At 46.4% G+C, this 14,068-nt stretch overlaps 1 protein-coding gene across 1 annotated transcript in view; it reads left to right on the forward strand.

Moving 5' to 3' along the window:
- The first annotated feature begins 6,136 nt into the window (after window positions 1-6,136).
- ITIH5 (inter-alpha-trypsin inhibitor heavy chain 5) overlaps window positions 6,137-14,068 on the forward strand; it is a 48,361-nt gene continuing 40,429 nt past the window's right edge. Inside the window, exons 1-2 of the mRNA XM_058804854.1 lie at window positions 6,137-6,328; window positions 9,707-9,751. Coding sequence (XP_058660837.1) covers window positions 6,209-6,328; window positions 9,707-9,751 — 165 coding nt within the window. The 5' untranslated portion in view covers window positions 6,137-6,208. The remainder of the gene's footprint in view (window positions 6,329-9,706; window positions 9,752-14,068) is intronic.

Genomic DNA, 14,068 nt, shown 5'->3' on the forward strand with positions numbered 1-14,068 from the left:
GTCCAAAAACTTCAAAAGGTCTCAGCAAGAGCTCCAGCCCTGCCTGTTTATAGCAGAGGAGGTGAAGTTTGGCTCTCAGTGTGAAGGAGGCAGCAGAGCTGGGCTCTCCCACCCAGCCAACACACAGGGGCTGCTGAGACCCTGGGGCTGCAGCCTGACCCACACAAACCCCTTTGCTCCATTCTGCTGGGGAAAAAAATCACAGCTGATGGTGTGATAGCTCCAATTTTCCAAAATCAGCCACATGAGAACATCTGATGGTATTTGCAGGTGCACATTTCTCCTGGGAAATTTTGAAATAGGTTTTTTTTGCCTCCCTGGTTATTTGGGTGCTTAAAGTGATGAGATAACAAGAGCAAAGAAAAAGGGGAAAAGAAGGGAGGAAGATGCCTTTTGGGAAAAGTTGTTGGGGTATCCCTCCCACTCTTCCACAAGGAAAGGATTGTTGGAAACACCTGAGTAGCTTCAAAGCAAGTGACAGAATTACTGTCTGAACTCTGGGATAAAACAGCAGCCAAATATATATGATTGATATGATATGATATGATATGATATGATATGATATGATATGATTGATATTATATGATACTTATGTTGTTGTGGTGTGTTGCTATTATATGATATGATATGATATGATATGATATGATATGATATGATATTATATTACAATATAACATAACATGACATGATATAATGTAATGTGACAATATAATATAATATAATATAATATAATATAATATAATATAATATAATATCAACTATTATATTATATTATATTATATTATATTATATTATATTATATTATATTATATTATATTATATTATATTATATTTAGTAGAAATTAATATAATATTATATTATATTTCCCATGTCTGAGCTAGGCAAGATATGTGGGAGTTGAAACTAACTGAAAACATGAAAAATAACATAACATAATGCAATATAATATGATTTATTATATGGTACTATATCATATATCATATATCATAATCTAATATTTATTAGATTATATCACATTATATAATATTATTTTATATTATATTGCATTCTATGACAGTACATTAAATTATCTTGTATACTATATTGTGTTACATGATATTCACTAATATCATATCATATATATCATATGATATAATATGATATCATATAATATCATATAATATCATATATATATAATCTCATCATATCTCATAATTAAATAATATAATATTAAAATTCCTTTAAAGCAAAGCTTACTTTAAAAAACCAATTTTTTTGCAACCCCTTATTTCAGTCATCTCACGACCACTAAATGTGTTTTAATTTTTTTAAAATTTTTTTGGTTAAAGTCTCGATTGGGAAATTAGTTTGACCACTAGGTGGCACAAACTGCTCAAATATACTGCCCAAAAGAGCCCAAAAAGCTGAAACCTCCCAAACTACAGACAGTATACTGAGAAACAAGCGCTGAGGGTGCTCAGAGCCCTCCCATCAGTTTAGGTGAACGTCCTGAGGATTTAGTGATGAGGACAGGATCTCAGTAGGATGTTTTGTGCTAGGTGTCCACTGGGCTGTTCCATGAGCTGTCCTCTCATGGATGGAATTCCTCTGGAATGAGGTTTTAATGCACTGTCTGCCCTGAACCACCTGAATTAGTGCTTTGCAGAGCCTGCCCCTCAAAATAATTTAATTTTGCTAGCTTGGCTTGCACCAAATTGGGAGAAATGTCACAATTCCTGTCTCTGATAAGGTAGCCAGCATCCTCTTCTCATATTGCACTTCATATCTGGAAATTTCCAGTGATCCAGGTAAGATCAGGGTGTACCTGCAAAGAACAGATTTGGTGTGACTGCCCTGACATTAATCCCATCACACTCCAGCCATTCTGGAAAATTACATATATGGATGTACAGCAGTGCCTCAGACACGGTCAGACACCCCCAGAATCAAGGCCCTTTGGGAGAAAATTTGGATAACTTTCATCAGAATAATACCAGGTTTTCATAAGAATAATACCAGATTTGGAAGCTTTGAAATGCTCTGCTGGCCCATGGTGCACACAGCTAATGGCAGCAGGGAGACCAGCAGGCACTGGCACCCCAGAAAACTCCTTCCTACCCTTCTCTGTCCTCATGGAACCCTGCCTGGAGGGATTCACCCAGGTTTAGAGCCTTCAAGAGGACAAAAAAGTGTTGGAGTGGGTCCAGAGGAGGCCACAAAGATGCTCTAGGGGCTGGAGAACCTCTGCTATGGAAACAGGCTGGGAGAGCTGGGGGTGCTCAGCCTGGAGAAGAAAAGGCTCTGGAGGCACCTTATTGCAGCCTTTCAGTGCTTACAGGGAGCTTACAAAAACCAGGGAGACAGGCTTTTTACCTGGGCATTTAGTGACAGGACAAGGGGTAGCAGTTTTAAACTAAAAGAGGAGATGTTTAGGTTAGATATTAGAAAGAAATTATTTTTGCAGACGATGGTGAGGCACTGGAAGAGGCTGCCCAGAGAAGATGTGGGTGCCCCATCCCTGGAAGTGTGAAAGTCCAGGTTGGAGCAAGCTGGTGGCATTCCTGCTTATGCCAGAGTGGTTGGAACTAGATGATCTTTATGCTCCCTTCCAACCCAAACCATTCTGTGATTCTTTCAGGAACACAGGCACCTCTCAATAGTGCCAGAATTGGAGAGTAGCAGATCACATCCAGATGCTTCAGAGGAGATTGCTTAGATTAAGACCTGCAGGAAAATATGGAATGCAATTCCCTGAACTTCATGGAAATCAATTTTACCTCTGGACATTTCTCTATGCCCACACCTGCGTAACCCTTTGGGACTCTTGCCAATTTCTTGATCCATTTGCTGCCTTTGAGTGCCACTAAAAGTGGTACAGTTTGTTGGTGATTTGTGTACATTTAGTTGCTGTTTCAGACACTTTTGGTTGGGCATTTAACCCTGCTTGAGGTCACCAAGGTGCTCGTGTTTGTGTGTTAACACAGAGAGAGTTCCTTGATATAAAATGATCTTTTCCAGGTGAAATGTGTGTGAGAGCTCAGCTGTTGGATCATGCCCCTCTCTCTGCTGGCTCTGCTCATTAGGAAATTTAATTTGCTGAGCCCCCATCCAAGTAACAGCTGCTCATCTTGCTAAGTCTGCAAAAGTCAGCACTGAACATGCCTGATGTGAGCACACCTGAGTGAGTGCTTTTCCTGGACTGCAGCAGCATCCCTGAACAGTGCCTGCCACGTTCACACCCACACCAGGAGAATGGATTCCTAGGAGGAGAAAGAGGGGATAATGTGAACAATCAAGACCCCAGGCTCAATGTTCACTCAGCAAGCCTAACTGCATCTGAACCACATGAAAACACACCTTGGTCTCACCCACGGTGCGCTGTGTCCTCACCTGCCCTTGCTGAGGGGAGCATAAGCGGAGCTGGCTGTTCCTAATCCCTTTAGGAAGGGCAGTGCTTTTCCCAGCCCACTCTCTCATGCCTGTTGGTTATCCTGTACCTGCTGGAGGATCCTGTTGTGGCTTTAACACCCTCCTTTCACCAGGTGTGCTTAGGCTCAGCTTTACTGCAGCATCTCTGCAGAGTCTCAGTGTTGTGACACACCTGGCCCTCAGATCCCTACCTGGGCAGTGGGAGATGCAGAGAGGCCAAATGCTGCAGCTGGTGAGATTTGGATGGCATTCCAAATGCCTCCTGACTGTGCAATGGTCATTTCAGACTGGAAAACATCTCCCCTTCCTGCCCAGAAACTACTGTTACCCCTTGGGTTAGCAGGCTGCTTTTGCCTTGCTTTTACAGAGGGGTCTTGATTCCCTTTAGGTTTTCCAGAACAGGAGGAAAATCATGCTATTTGTACTGGTTTGGATGCCTGTTTTCAGCATTTCTAAACATTCACTGTAGGACTTTTACACATCTGTGTCCCCAGGGTAGTGAAACAGAGCAGGTTGATACTATTCTAATGTCAGTAGTGAGGGCACAGGAGGCTGCAGTCCTATTTCCCACACTGCTCCCATGTCTGAGCTAGGCAAGACATGTGGGAATAACTGGAAACAGATGAAAAATACTTAAAACCATCCTGTTGGTGTATTCTTAAGCCAGGTCTCAGTCTGAACCATGGCAGTGTCTTCACTGATTCCCAAATGGATGGTAGAGACCTCTTCCACCACACTTTGAAATGGTAAGGAGCTGAAGAAAATGCTTCAACTTCTTCTGGCAGGGATCAAATCAGTACAGAAACCACTTGGGCTGTCTCTGGGGGCCTGAGTATCCTGTCCCAGCCTCCCTCCAGCTTTCTGCCAGCATCTTCTCTTCCCATCCACGCCAGCCTTCCATCACTCCCTGCAGTGCTGCCCAGTCTTGCAGCTCCCATTGATGGTGTGGCCACCACAGCAGCCTTTGCAGCTGCCAGTGGTCCCAGTGGGAAGAGGACTGGACAGGTTTTGATTTCTTCCTCCTGTTGGCAATGCCAGAGGGCCTTGTGTGTGAGCATAGTGTCACCTCAGCCTCAGTTTGAGCCATTGATTTGCTGATAAGGAGTTTCAAAGATGCTGACCATGACCTTCCCTGTGCTCCATCTCCAGCTGCCCTCTTCCCTTCTGAAAGGAGAGCATCTGGAAAATGCTTGTGAGATTTGGAGGACACAAAGCTTCAGAAAGGCCAGAGAGATAATGAGCATTGGAGAGGAGAGGAGAGGAGAGGAGAGGAGAGGAGAGGAGAGGAGAGGAGAGGAGAGGAGAGGAGAGGAGAGGAGAGGAGAGGAGAGGAGAGGAGAGGAGAGGAGAGGAGAGGAGAGGAGAGGAGAGGAGAGGAGAGGAGAGGAGAGGAGAGGAGAGGAGAGGAACAAAACAAAAAACCCCCAACCAGATAAAAAATCCCGAAACAAAGCAAAAAGAGGAAGTTTGTGCCAGCTAGTTTGAGAAGTTACTGCTGTTATAGAAAAACAAAGTAGCAAACACGCCTGATTTGGGGCGAGGTGAGCGCCCGGAGGTGAGTGGCGCTGCCGGGTCGGTGCCAGCTGGCAGAGCCCTGCCCCAGGAGTGTCCCTGGCAGCTGCCAGGCAGAGCCCAGCCTGTCCCACCACAGTCCACCTTCACCCGGGCTGGTCTGGCAGGAGGGGGCTCTGCCTTTGGGAAATGGAGGGAAAGGCAGGAGGTCACCCCAGCTCTGTCCGGCTGAGAAGCACAGTCTGGATGGCAAGAGAGAGGTGGAATTTGGGGCCTTGGCCACCTTTGCACTCGGTGGCTGCCAAGGTGAGAGGTGGAGGGAACCCTGCCCTGCCCTGTGGGCAGTTTTCCTAAACCAGCCAGGGCTCCCCAGATGGCAAGCAAGAGAAGCTTTCCCTTCCCAGAGGATGGAACGAGAGGGTTTTACCAAGAAGAACTTGGAGCTTTGCTACCTGGGACATGAGCTGATGGCATCTTCCCATTGTCATAACCATGTAATGGGAGTGATGCTGGAAAATAAAAGAGCTCAAGGCATATTCCACAGCAGCCCTGTCCTGTTTGTAATTTGTACATAGCCCCCAGCCAGTGATAGGTTTTACCAGCCCTGAGGAAAGCCCCAGCCTTGAAGCATCTCCCGGGCTTGTGCTCCCCAAGGGAGCGTGAGTAGGAGACACTGGCAGTGGGGCACCCTTCCTCGGCACCCAGCCAGCTGCAGGAACTGTCCCCTCAGCATCCCCCTCGCTCAGAGGGGCTGTAGGTGCCAAAATGACAAATGGCACCCCCAGCACCGCCCCTGTCCTGCAGGGGACAAGAGGGGGCAGAGGGATGCGGGACCCGGCTGAGAGATGCGGGATCCCTCTAAGGGATGCGGGACTCGGCTGAGGGATGCGGGAAGGGCTGAGGGATGCGGGAGGGGCTGAGGGATGCGGGACTCGGCTCAGCTGAGGGGTGCGGGAAGGGCTGAGGGATGCGGGAAGGGCTGAGGGATGTGAGACCCCCCTGAGAAATGCGGGACCCGGCTGAGGGATGCGGGACCCGGCCGAGGGATGCGGGATCCGGCCGAGGGATGCGGGACCCGGCCGAGGGATGCGGGACCCGGCCGAGGGATGCCAGCCCTGCAGGGATCCCCTGCAGCACAGGAGGCCGCCCTGCGCGCAAAAGGGGCCGGTCCCGAGCCGGGGAGGAGGAGGAGGAGGAGGAGGCGAGGCTGGGTCGCTCTCTCTGTCTCCTGTCAGGCTCGCAGGCTGTGCGCTCACGGCGGGGCAGGAGCCCGGCGCTCCGGGCACCATGATCCTGTGGCTGTGCCTCTGCTGGGGCTTCTCCCCCTCGGCCGGACAGCCCGACTCGGAGCTCATGGCCAGGTACCTGGAGGAGCAGCTGCTGGCCGACTACAGCATCGTGGAGCAGGTAGGTTTGGAGGCGGAGGTGGATCGGGAGCAGCAGCATTGACAAGCGGGGCAGGCTGGTAAAAATGCGATTATTCCACCTGTCTGTGCGGCCGGGCTCCGTGCGAGGTGCTGCAGCCAGCACGGGGCTGTGCTGGATGTGCTAAACCAGGACATCACCCCGGACATCACCCAGGACATCACCCTGGTGATCACCCTGCCCTGCTGGTGCTGCTGTCCCGGCACGGCTCGGTCCGAGCCCCGTCCATCCCCACGCTGTGCTAACGAGGCTTTTCACAGGCACAGGGGAGCTAAAGCCGTGTCCTGGCCACGCTCCAGTCTGAGTAATCCCGAGTATTTCAAGCTCCGGGGACAGTTTTTCTTTCTGCCCATGGTGTTACTGTACTTGATTTTTAACTCGTGCGTTTTTAACTCGCGCAGTTTTAACTCGCAACATTTTTAATTCATGAAACAAAGCACATGAATTTCAGCTTCTAAAAGGCTTCTTGACAATGAAAGGGAAAAAAGTTCTACAAGTGAGGGAGGGCTATTATGTTGTGTTGTTGTGTGGCTTATATTTTCTAAGGAAATGGGGTTGAAAGAGCAATGAACTTTTTGCAAGAGTTTGGGTGGTGGTTTGGGAGGCTGTGATCTATTTCAAGTGGAAAGTGTCCCTGCCCATGGCAGAGGGGCTGGAATTAGATAATCTTTAATGTTTCTTCCAATCCAAACCACTTGGATTCTATAAAAGAGGCCTTCGGGTCTGCACTCACATCTTTCAGGACCATATGTTTCCATGTGTGACTTTGGGTCACTTAGGGCATCAGTGACTTAAATTTGATCAGGTCTGAGAGGCTCTGTGGCACCCGAGGCACCCATGTGGAGCTGAGATACAATGCAGGAACTGTGGAATACCTGTGCCTTGCTGGAGGTCAGGTGGGATACTCCAGTTTGTTTAAAATGTCAGTATTTGTCTGTATTTGCCATCTTCTGCCATGCAGCAGGTGGGAAGGGTGAGACTCTTCACATATATCTGTATCTATCCCTCCTAGAATAGAAAGAATCTCTCTCCAGAAGCATTGACATCTCTGCCCTATGGGGTCACTACTAGCAATTATCTGGCTTCAATGAGGGTGTTGGAAAGCTTTAAAGCTAAAAGTTTGGTAATTTGGAAATTTGGTTCCATTAGATTACGCCAGTGAAGCTACCAATGGACTGGTAACAAACCCTGCAGCAGTATTTTGGTAGTAGTCAAGAAGTCCTAGAAAACAAGATGCTGCTATATGGGGATCCTTAACTCATCACTGATGATCCCCAGACTTTGGAAGGTGGTTCTTGAAGTCACACAGAACCTTCTTATGCAATTCAGCAAGCAAACAAGGCGGGTTTTGGTGGGGAAAGATAGGAACCTAAAAATAAAGATAGGTTCCTAAAAATAGGAACCAAGTTTCCAGTTTCACTGATTAGTCTTCAAAAACTCCTGTGACCAGAACAACAGGTGGATTTCTTCCAAAAGGTAAATTTTCAGTAAAAAAATACTGAGGGCTACTGATCTCTCATCCCTGACTCTGCTCTAAGCAGGGCAAACTTCACAGACATTTATCTGTCTTGTTCTGAAGAACTTGCAGTGATGGAGAATCTGCAGCCTCTCACAGCAGGCTCCTGAGGGGCTTTATTTGTCTGAGATAACAGACCCAGACAGAAAGTTTCTTCCAAAACTTAACATGCAAATGATTCCTCTCCTCTCCTCTCCTCTCCTCTCCTCTCCTCTCCTCTCCTCTCCTCTCCTCTCCTCTCCTCTCCTCTCCTCTCCTCTCCTCTCCTCTCCTCTCCTCTCCTCTCCTCTCCTCTCCTCTCCTCTCCTCTCCTCTCCTCTCCTCTCCTCTCCTCTCCTCTCCTCTCCTCTCCTCTCCTCTCCTCTCCTCTCCTCTCCTTTCCCAAGGGAGCTGTTTTCCCTTGGTTCTAATTTCACAAGATGTTGGCTAAAACGATGCAGAAGGAAATAGTAAAGATTCTCGTGGATGAAACTTTAATTTCCCCGTTGGGCATTCCTGAGCTTTTCAATGCACAATATAAACATGCATAAAATCATCTCTTTGGCAAGGGCTGCTGCTATTTCAGAGTAAATAAACTGAAAGGGCAAACCAGGTAAAACATATTGTTGCATTCTTCTTCTCTCTGGGGTTCCACTGACAGTTTAAGATGGCACTGGGCTTGCCTCATTGACAAAAGCCTTGCTTTGGGGAGGGGCTTCATTTGGAGATGTTGTTGAGCAGCCATGTGAGAAGTCAGAGGAGTTGATGACAAGGGTGAGACAGGGAGCACAATTGCACTGTCATAGGTGAAGCACTTTGTTTCATAACAAGGTCTGTGGCTGAATTTCAATATCTTTATTCGTGTTTTGCACATAACCATTGTTTTTCTGTCACTGCACAATAAATACACAGTAGCTGTGGAGAGTATTTAGGCAACAGATCTGCTCTTGAGATAATATTCATACAGCTGAAGCTGTAGCACTAATTTAAACAAGTTATAGAACCATAGAATGATTTGGGTTGGAGGGAACTTTAAAGAGCATCCAGTCCCCAAACCTTTGCCTTGAGCAGGGACATCTTCCACTAGAATAGGCTGCTCAAAACCCCATCCAGCCTGGCCTTCAGTATTCCAGGGATGTTCTTAACATCCAGGGCCAGGGCTAAAGTCTGACCTTCCTGCCATCATGTGGCATTCATATTTTCTGGAAAAAACCTTTTACCCAGGATTTTTGCCCTGGGAAGCAGGGAAGCCTCAGAGAAAAAGGAAAACAACAATTATCTCATTTGCTTCTCCTGTGTTTTGCTCACGTGGAATGTGTTTGGAAATTGTTCACCAACAGGTGATTGTTTTATTGGTTTCTGCTGGGGGTTGCTTTGACTCTTTGGCTAATCAGTGCCAAGCTGTGTCAGGACTCTGGAAGAGTCACAAGTTTTCATTATTATCTTTTTAGCCTTCTGTAAGTATCCTTTCTGTATTCTTTAGTATAGTTTAGTATAGCATTCTTTAATATAATATAGTATGATAAAATAATAAATTAGACTTCTGAGAACATGGAGTCAGATTCATCATTCCTTCCTCCATCTGGGGAACCCTTCAAGTACAACAGCCATCATACAGAGGGTCTCTTGCCAAACACCACTGCCCAAACACCAGCACCTCCTTGCCCAAGACAGCCACATTCCACTGCTGAGCTTTGATCAGTGGCTCTGTTAATACAGAAGAGACCCAGGTTTTAATTTTAACCAGAGGAGCATTTGAACCTGGCCATGGGTGATCAGTCACACAGCCCCGTGTCTGGGATTGAACAAGTGACATGTCTGCTGTAGGCTGAACTGACCCCACTCACTCCCTGAACTCTTTGCAGGTTGCTCGGCGCGTCCCAAGACAGGCCAAATTCCTGCAGAGGCTGGTATGTATCACACCCTGTCTTTGTTTTACCTCATGGGAGCTACATTTTCCCTGGATATGTGTCTGTGTGTGTGTGCATCCCTGCTGGGGCACCAGTTGTGGGTTTCTCTGGGTCTGGATTGAAGGCCCTTGAGATGGCAGTTCATGTTCACACTCAGGTGTTTATTATTTCTTGTTAGTAAAACAGTCTCACTACTGTGAGTTCAGCAGCTTTTCATTAGAAGGCACAAAATGGCCAACAATCTCTTGTTACAAGGGCTTTTAAGACTAAACTATCCAATTAAGAGCTGACACCTGGATTATTTTCCCTTTTAACCCAATAACTGATCCCAAAGAGCTGCAATGGGGACTTTTCTGCCCAATTACAAAATGCCACCAAACCCAAGAAGAAGCATGAAGAAGAAGCCCAGGGTGACACCCTGTGCCCTCCATCTTGCTTCCATCCACAACACACTAAAAATCCCAAAACCTCAATTTCTCACCAAGTGATACACCTACACTGCTCTCTATAATCTGTTTCACACTTTAGTGGCTTCCAGTCTATCTTGAAGGCTGGGAAACTTTCTCCATGGATGAGGGTCACAGTCAGTGCTGCCCTGGGGGTCAGGGCACCCCAGAGCAGACACAGGAATATTCCCTGTGCCCTGGGTTTCCATACATCCTTGTGCCCAGGGATGAACTATTTGATGGTACAGTGAGATTCTGAAAAAAGAAATCTTCATTTTGATCAATGCAACAGGTACAAATTCTTCTAATATTTCCCAATCCATCTTCTCAAGCCCAGATTTTCAGGAAGAACATCTAATGTTACCAACCTTAACAACACAGTGAATATTAGCCTGATGAAATCTCACTGAGTTTGAAGAGAAGGGGGGTTTGCCTTGGAATTTGAAGACCTCTGTAGTTTTCAGCCAAAATTTCCTGGAGAAAGGAAGAAAACAAGGAAGCCAATATCCTTCTTCCAGCACATAAATCTAAAATTTAGATGCAGAGGGGCAGCCAGTAGAATTGCTGCTCATGGCCAGTTATTTTTCTGGCTTTTCTGGGGAATTCCCAGTTCATTTCACACATTGAGCAGCCATCACCTTAACAGCTTCTGGTCCCCTTCATCTTTGACAAACTGCAATCAGCAGCATAGAGAGAAACTCCCAGGCTTATTACCAGTTTATTACTTCTAATTTGAGAGACAGTCAATTTGTTTTGATAAAAGTAACTGATAAAGGCAAAAATACTGAATGGATTTCATATATTCAGCTCTTTTTCTGTTCTTCCAAATATTTCATGTAAATGAGCATAAAATAATTTGCTTGGTGAGAAAATCTCAGCTGCCAGTTCATCATCATGACCAGGAAACCTCCACAAAGCATCCAGCCAACATGCCTAATGGCAGTGTGCTAATCTGCTGCCTTGGGATTCCCTCACTTAATTTCTAATAGGGATGATAAGTCATTGTAATAATAACATTAAACAAATTGTTTGTTTTGCTTTTTTTTCCCCTTTGAGCTGCCTCTTCTGAAGGCTGTCTTGGTTTGGAAAGCCAGGTGTCTGCTAAGGAAATGGAAAATGTAAACCCCCTCCCTGTGAATTATTATAATTTTGAAATTAAGGGGCTCTCAGGCAAAGATATGGGAATAGGAATAATAGTTCTTTAATGGGAAAATTAAAAAATACAAATGCAATAGTACCAAAAAAGAAAACAGCACTGCCAGAGTGAGAGCAGTCCCTGCCCCCTGTGTGCCAGGGGGTGTCCCAGCCCCATGCCATGGGGGCTCAGCCCTCCTGCAGTGCCAGCTGTGGCTCTGCTGCAGCAGGGATCCTGCACAAGGGGGGAGTTTTCCTCTGCAGCTCCAGGGCTGCTGCAGATGGGCCTGGGCTCCCTCTGGCCATGCAGGGCAGCAGAAAGCTGCTCCTCTGGCAGTGCAGGGGGCAAAGGCTGCTGTGCTGTGCCAGGCTCAGATTGGATCCAGGTAGGAATGCTTGGCTCCTCCCCTGGGCGGAGCCTCTCCCATGGGATGCTGGGATTGGATCAGCCCTGCAGGGACACTCAGTGGCCATGGACAGCAGAGATCTGCTGGAGGGAGGGTTGGCTGTGGGAGAGATAAAGAAAAAACTGCCCCATGGACAGAGAGAACTGCCCCACCTCTGACAGGTGGCAAATAGAACACACACCCCCATTTCCAACCTCAGACAAAACCTCAGTAAAAAGTGCAGAAAGCAAACAGGTGTTTGTGCAGCTGCAAGTCAGATCACCAGGCACTGATGGATTGTGCAGGAGCTCCAGGGAATGCAGCACAGGAATCACAGAGTGGAACTTGGGCTGCCTGCCCAGCCTGACTGAGCAACCTGCTTGGAAATGGCCTGTGCCCCCACCATTTATATTTTCTATATACAGGGAATAGCAGGTCCCTTCCAGCGATGGGAAGGTGAACCAATTCTTTCATTCTCAGCTCTGTGTGATGCCCTTATTCAGGTGTTTGATTTTCCCAACTCACACCCACCAGGAAGAGGGAGGGATGTTGAATGTCTTTTTTTGTTGTGTTTTTTTGCCACTCCTCAGATTGTAAGGCTATCAGAGCCGGAGATTGTTCAGTGGGATAGAGATATTTTCCCCATCCCTGGAAGTGTCCAAGGCCAAGTTGGACAAGGCTTGGAGCAACCTGGTTTAGTGGAAAGTATTCCTGTCCATGTCAAGGGTTAGAACTGGATGGGCTTTAAGGTCTCTTCCAGCCCAATCCATTCTGTGATTCTATAACAGAGATCAGCTGAAGCCAGCAAAGGGTGTTTTTAGCAAAAAGACCCCTAAGTGACTTTTTTTTTGCATATAAAATACCACTGAGCTGTGGAACTTGCAGCAGGATGTTGTGGATGCTAAAAGTTTACATGGATTCAAAAAGCAGCTGTGTAAAGTAATAGAAGAGAAATGCAGAGAATAGAAATATACCACGAAAATACCACCCTTGACCCCAGAGTTCCTTCAGCCACAAATTACTGAAAACTGAGAGAATATTTCAGGGTAGTATCAGTGCAGGTTGGACTGTACACTGATTTTACACTTTCCTCTAAGCATGTGCTGTTGGTCTCTGCCAGTGACAGGCTACAGGGTTGAAGCTGGTTTTTTTCTCACCCAACACAACCATTCTCCTGTTGTTGTCACAACAAAGGCAAGTTCATGCTCTCTGTCACATTTGAAAGACTTCCTGAGCTCCTGTGAATCCATCAGTGCATTCTCAGTGTCAGACAGGTCACTGCAGAGCCACTTGTATCTCAAGTGAAAGGCAAAGGGCTTGATCCTCTTTTGCTGATCATCTGTCAGCTACATATAAACCTACAGATTTTTATGAGCTGCAGCACATGGGGGTGAATGCAGAAGGTCTGACACCAAAGAATTTGCTGTAGTTTCCAATTCTTTCTATAACTTGTGTTATTAAATCCTCTGTGTACCTTGCTATGCCACGGGCAATTAGTGGTATGGAAGACTGAATGAATCTGAATGAATTTCATTATATCTGAAAACATTCCTACAACCCTGTTTCAATCAAAACTCCCCATCTTCTCCACCTTCAGGATAATGAGACTGGGAAGCCATGCCCATGTATCAGAGAAGGCCCTGAGAACAGCAGGATCTAGTTCTAATTAACAGCATTAATTAAGCAGTGGTCTAAGGGTGGGGCATTAGATCTGTGCAGGGGTGTTCTTGCCTATATCCACAGATCCATTGCTCTGATCTGCCTAAAATTAAAGATATTTATCATGACTAGGTTCATCTGAGACACATGATCAGCCTTTCCAAGCCTTGCAAGTGTAGGCAGGCAGGGCTTTAGGCCAAGTCTGTTGGCAGATCTTGTTAGATCCTGCAGTGGATCCTCGTTCTTCCATTTGCCTGGAATCCACAAGCCCAGCAGCTTGGTTAGTTGGATGCTCAGTTACTCCTGATGCCATCAGCTACTGCAGAAATGTTCTTGTTTCATACTCAGACAAACACTTGCTCCCTTTCTTCAGCTGTTTGCCAAAATTATTTTTGTTCTGAAAGAAAGCCTGGACATGCAGCTGAAGAGCCTGTTCCTGTCCTCACAACTCTTACGTGACTGTGAGCTTTCACCAACCTCAATAGGAAGAGTCTCACTGTATTTGGCTCAGTGGGGTTGCTCTGTATTTAAAGTGCATTTTACCCTTTATCTCCCTTCTGCTTTTGAGGGCTTGGTCTTTGATTGTGTAAGTCAATGCACAGATTTTCCTTTTTCAAGGGCTGCTTACAGTTAAGTATACTGAAGTATTCCAGGAAGAAAACATTTGAGCTCCATGGAGATGTTGCTGTCAA

Source organism: Ammospiza caudacuta, chromosome 5 (assembly GCF_027887145.1).
Source record: "Ammospiza caudacuta isolate bAmmCau1 chromosome 5, bAmmCau1.pri, whole genome shotgun sequence".
NCBI classification, from domain to species: Eukaryota; Metazoa; Chordata; class Aves; order Passeriformes; family Passerellidae; genus Ammospiza; species Ammospiza caudacuta.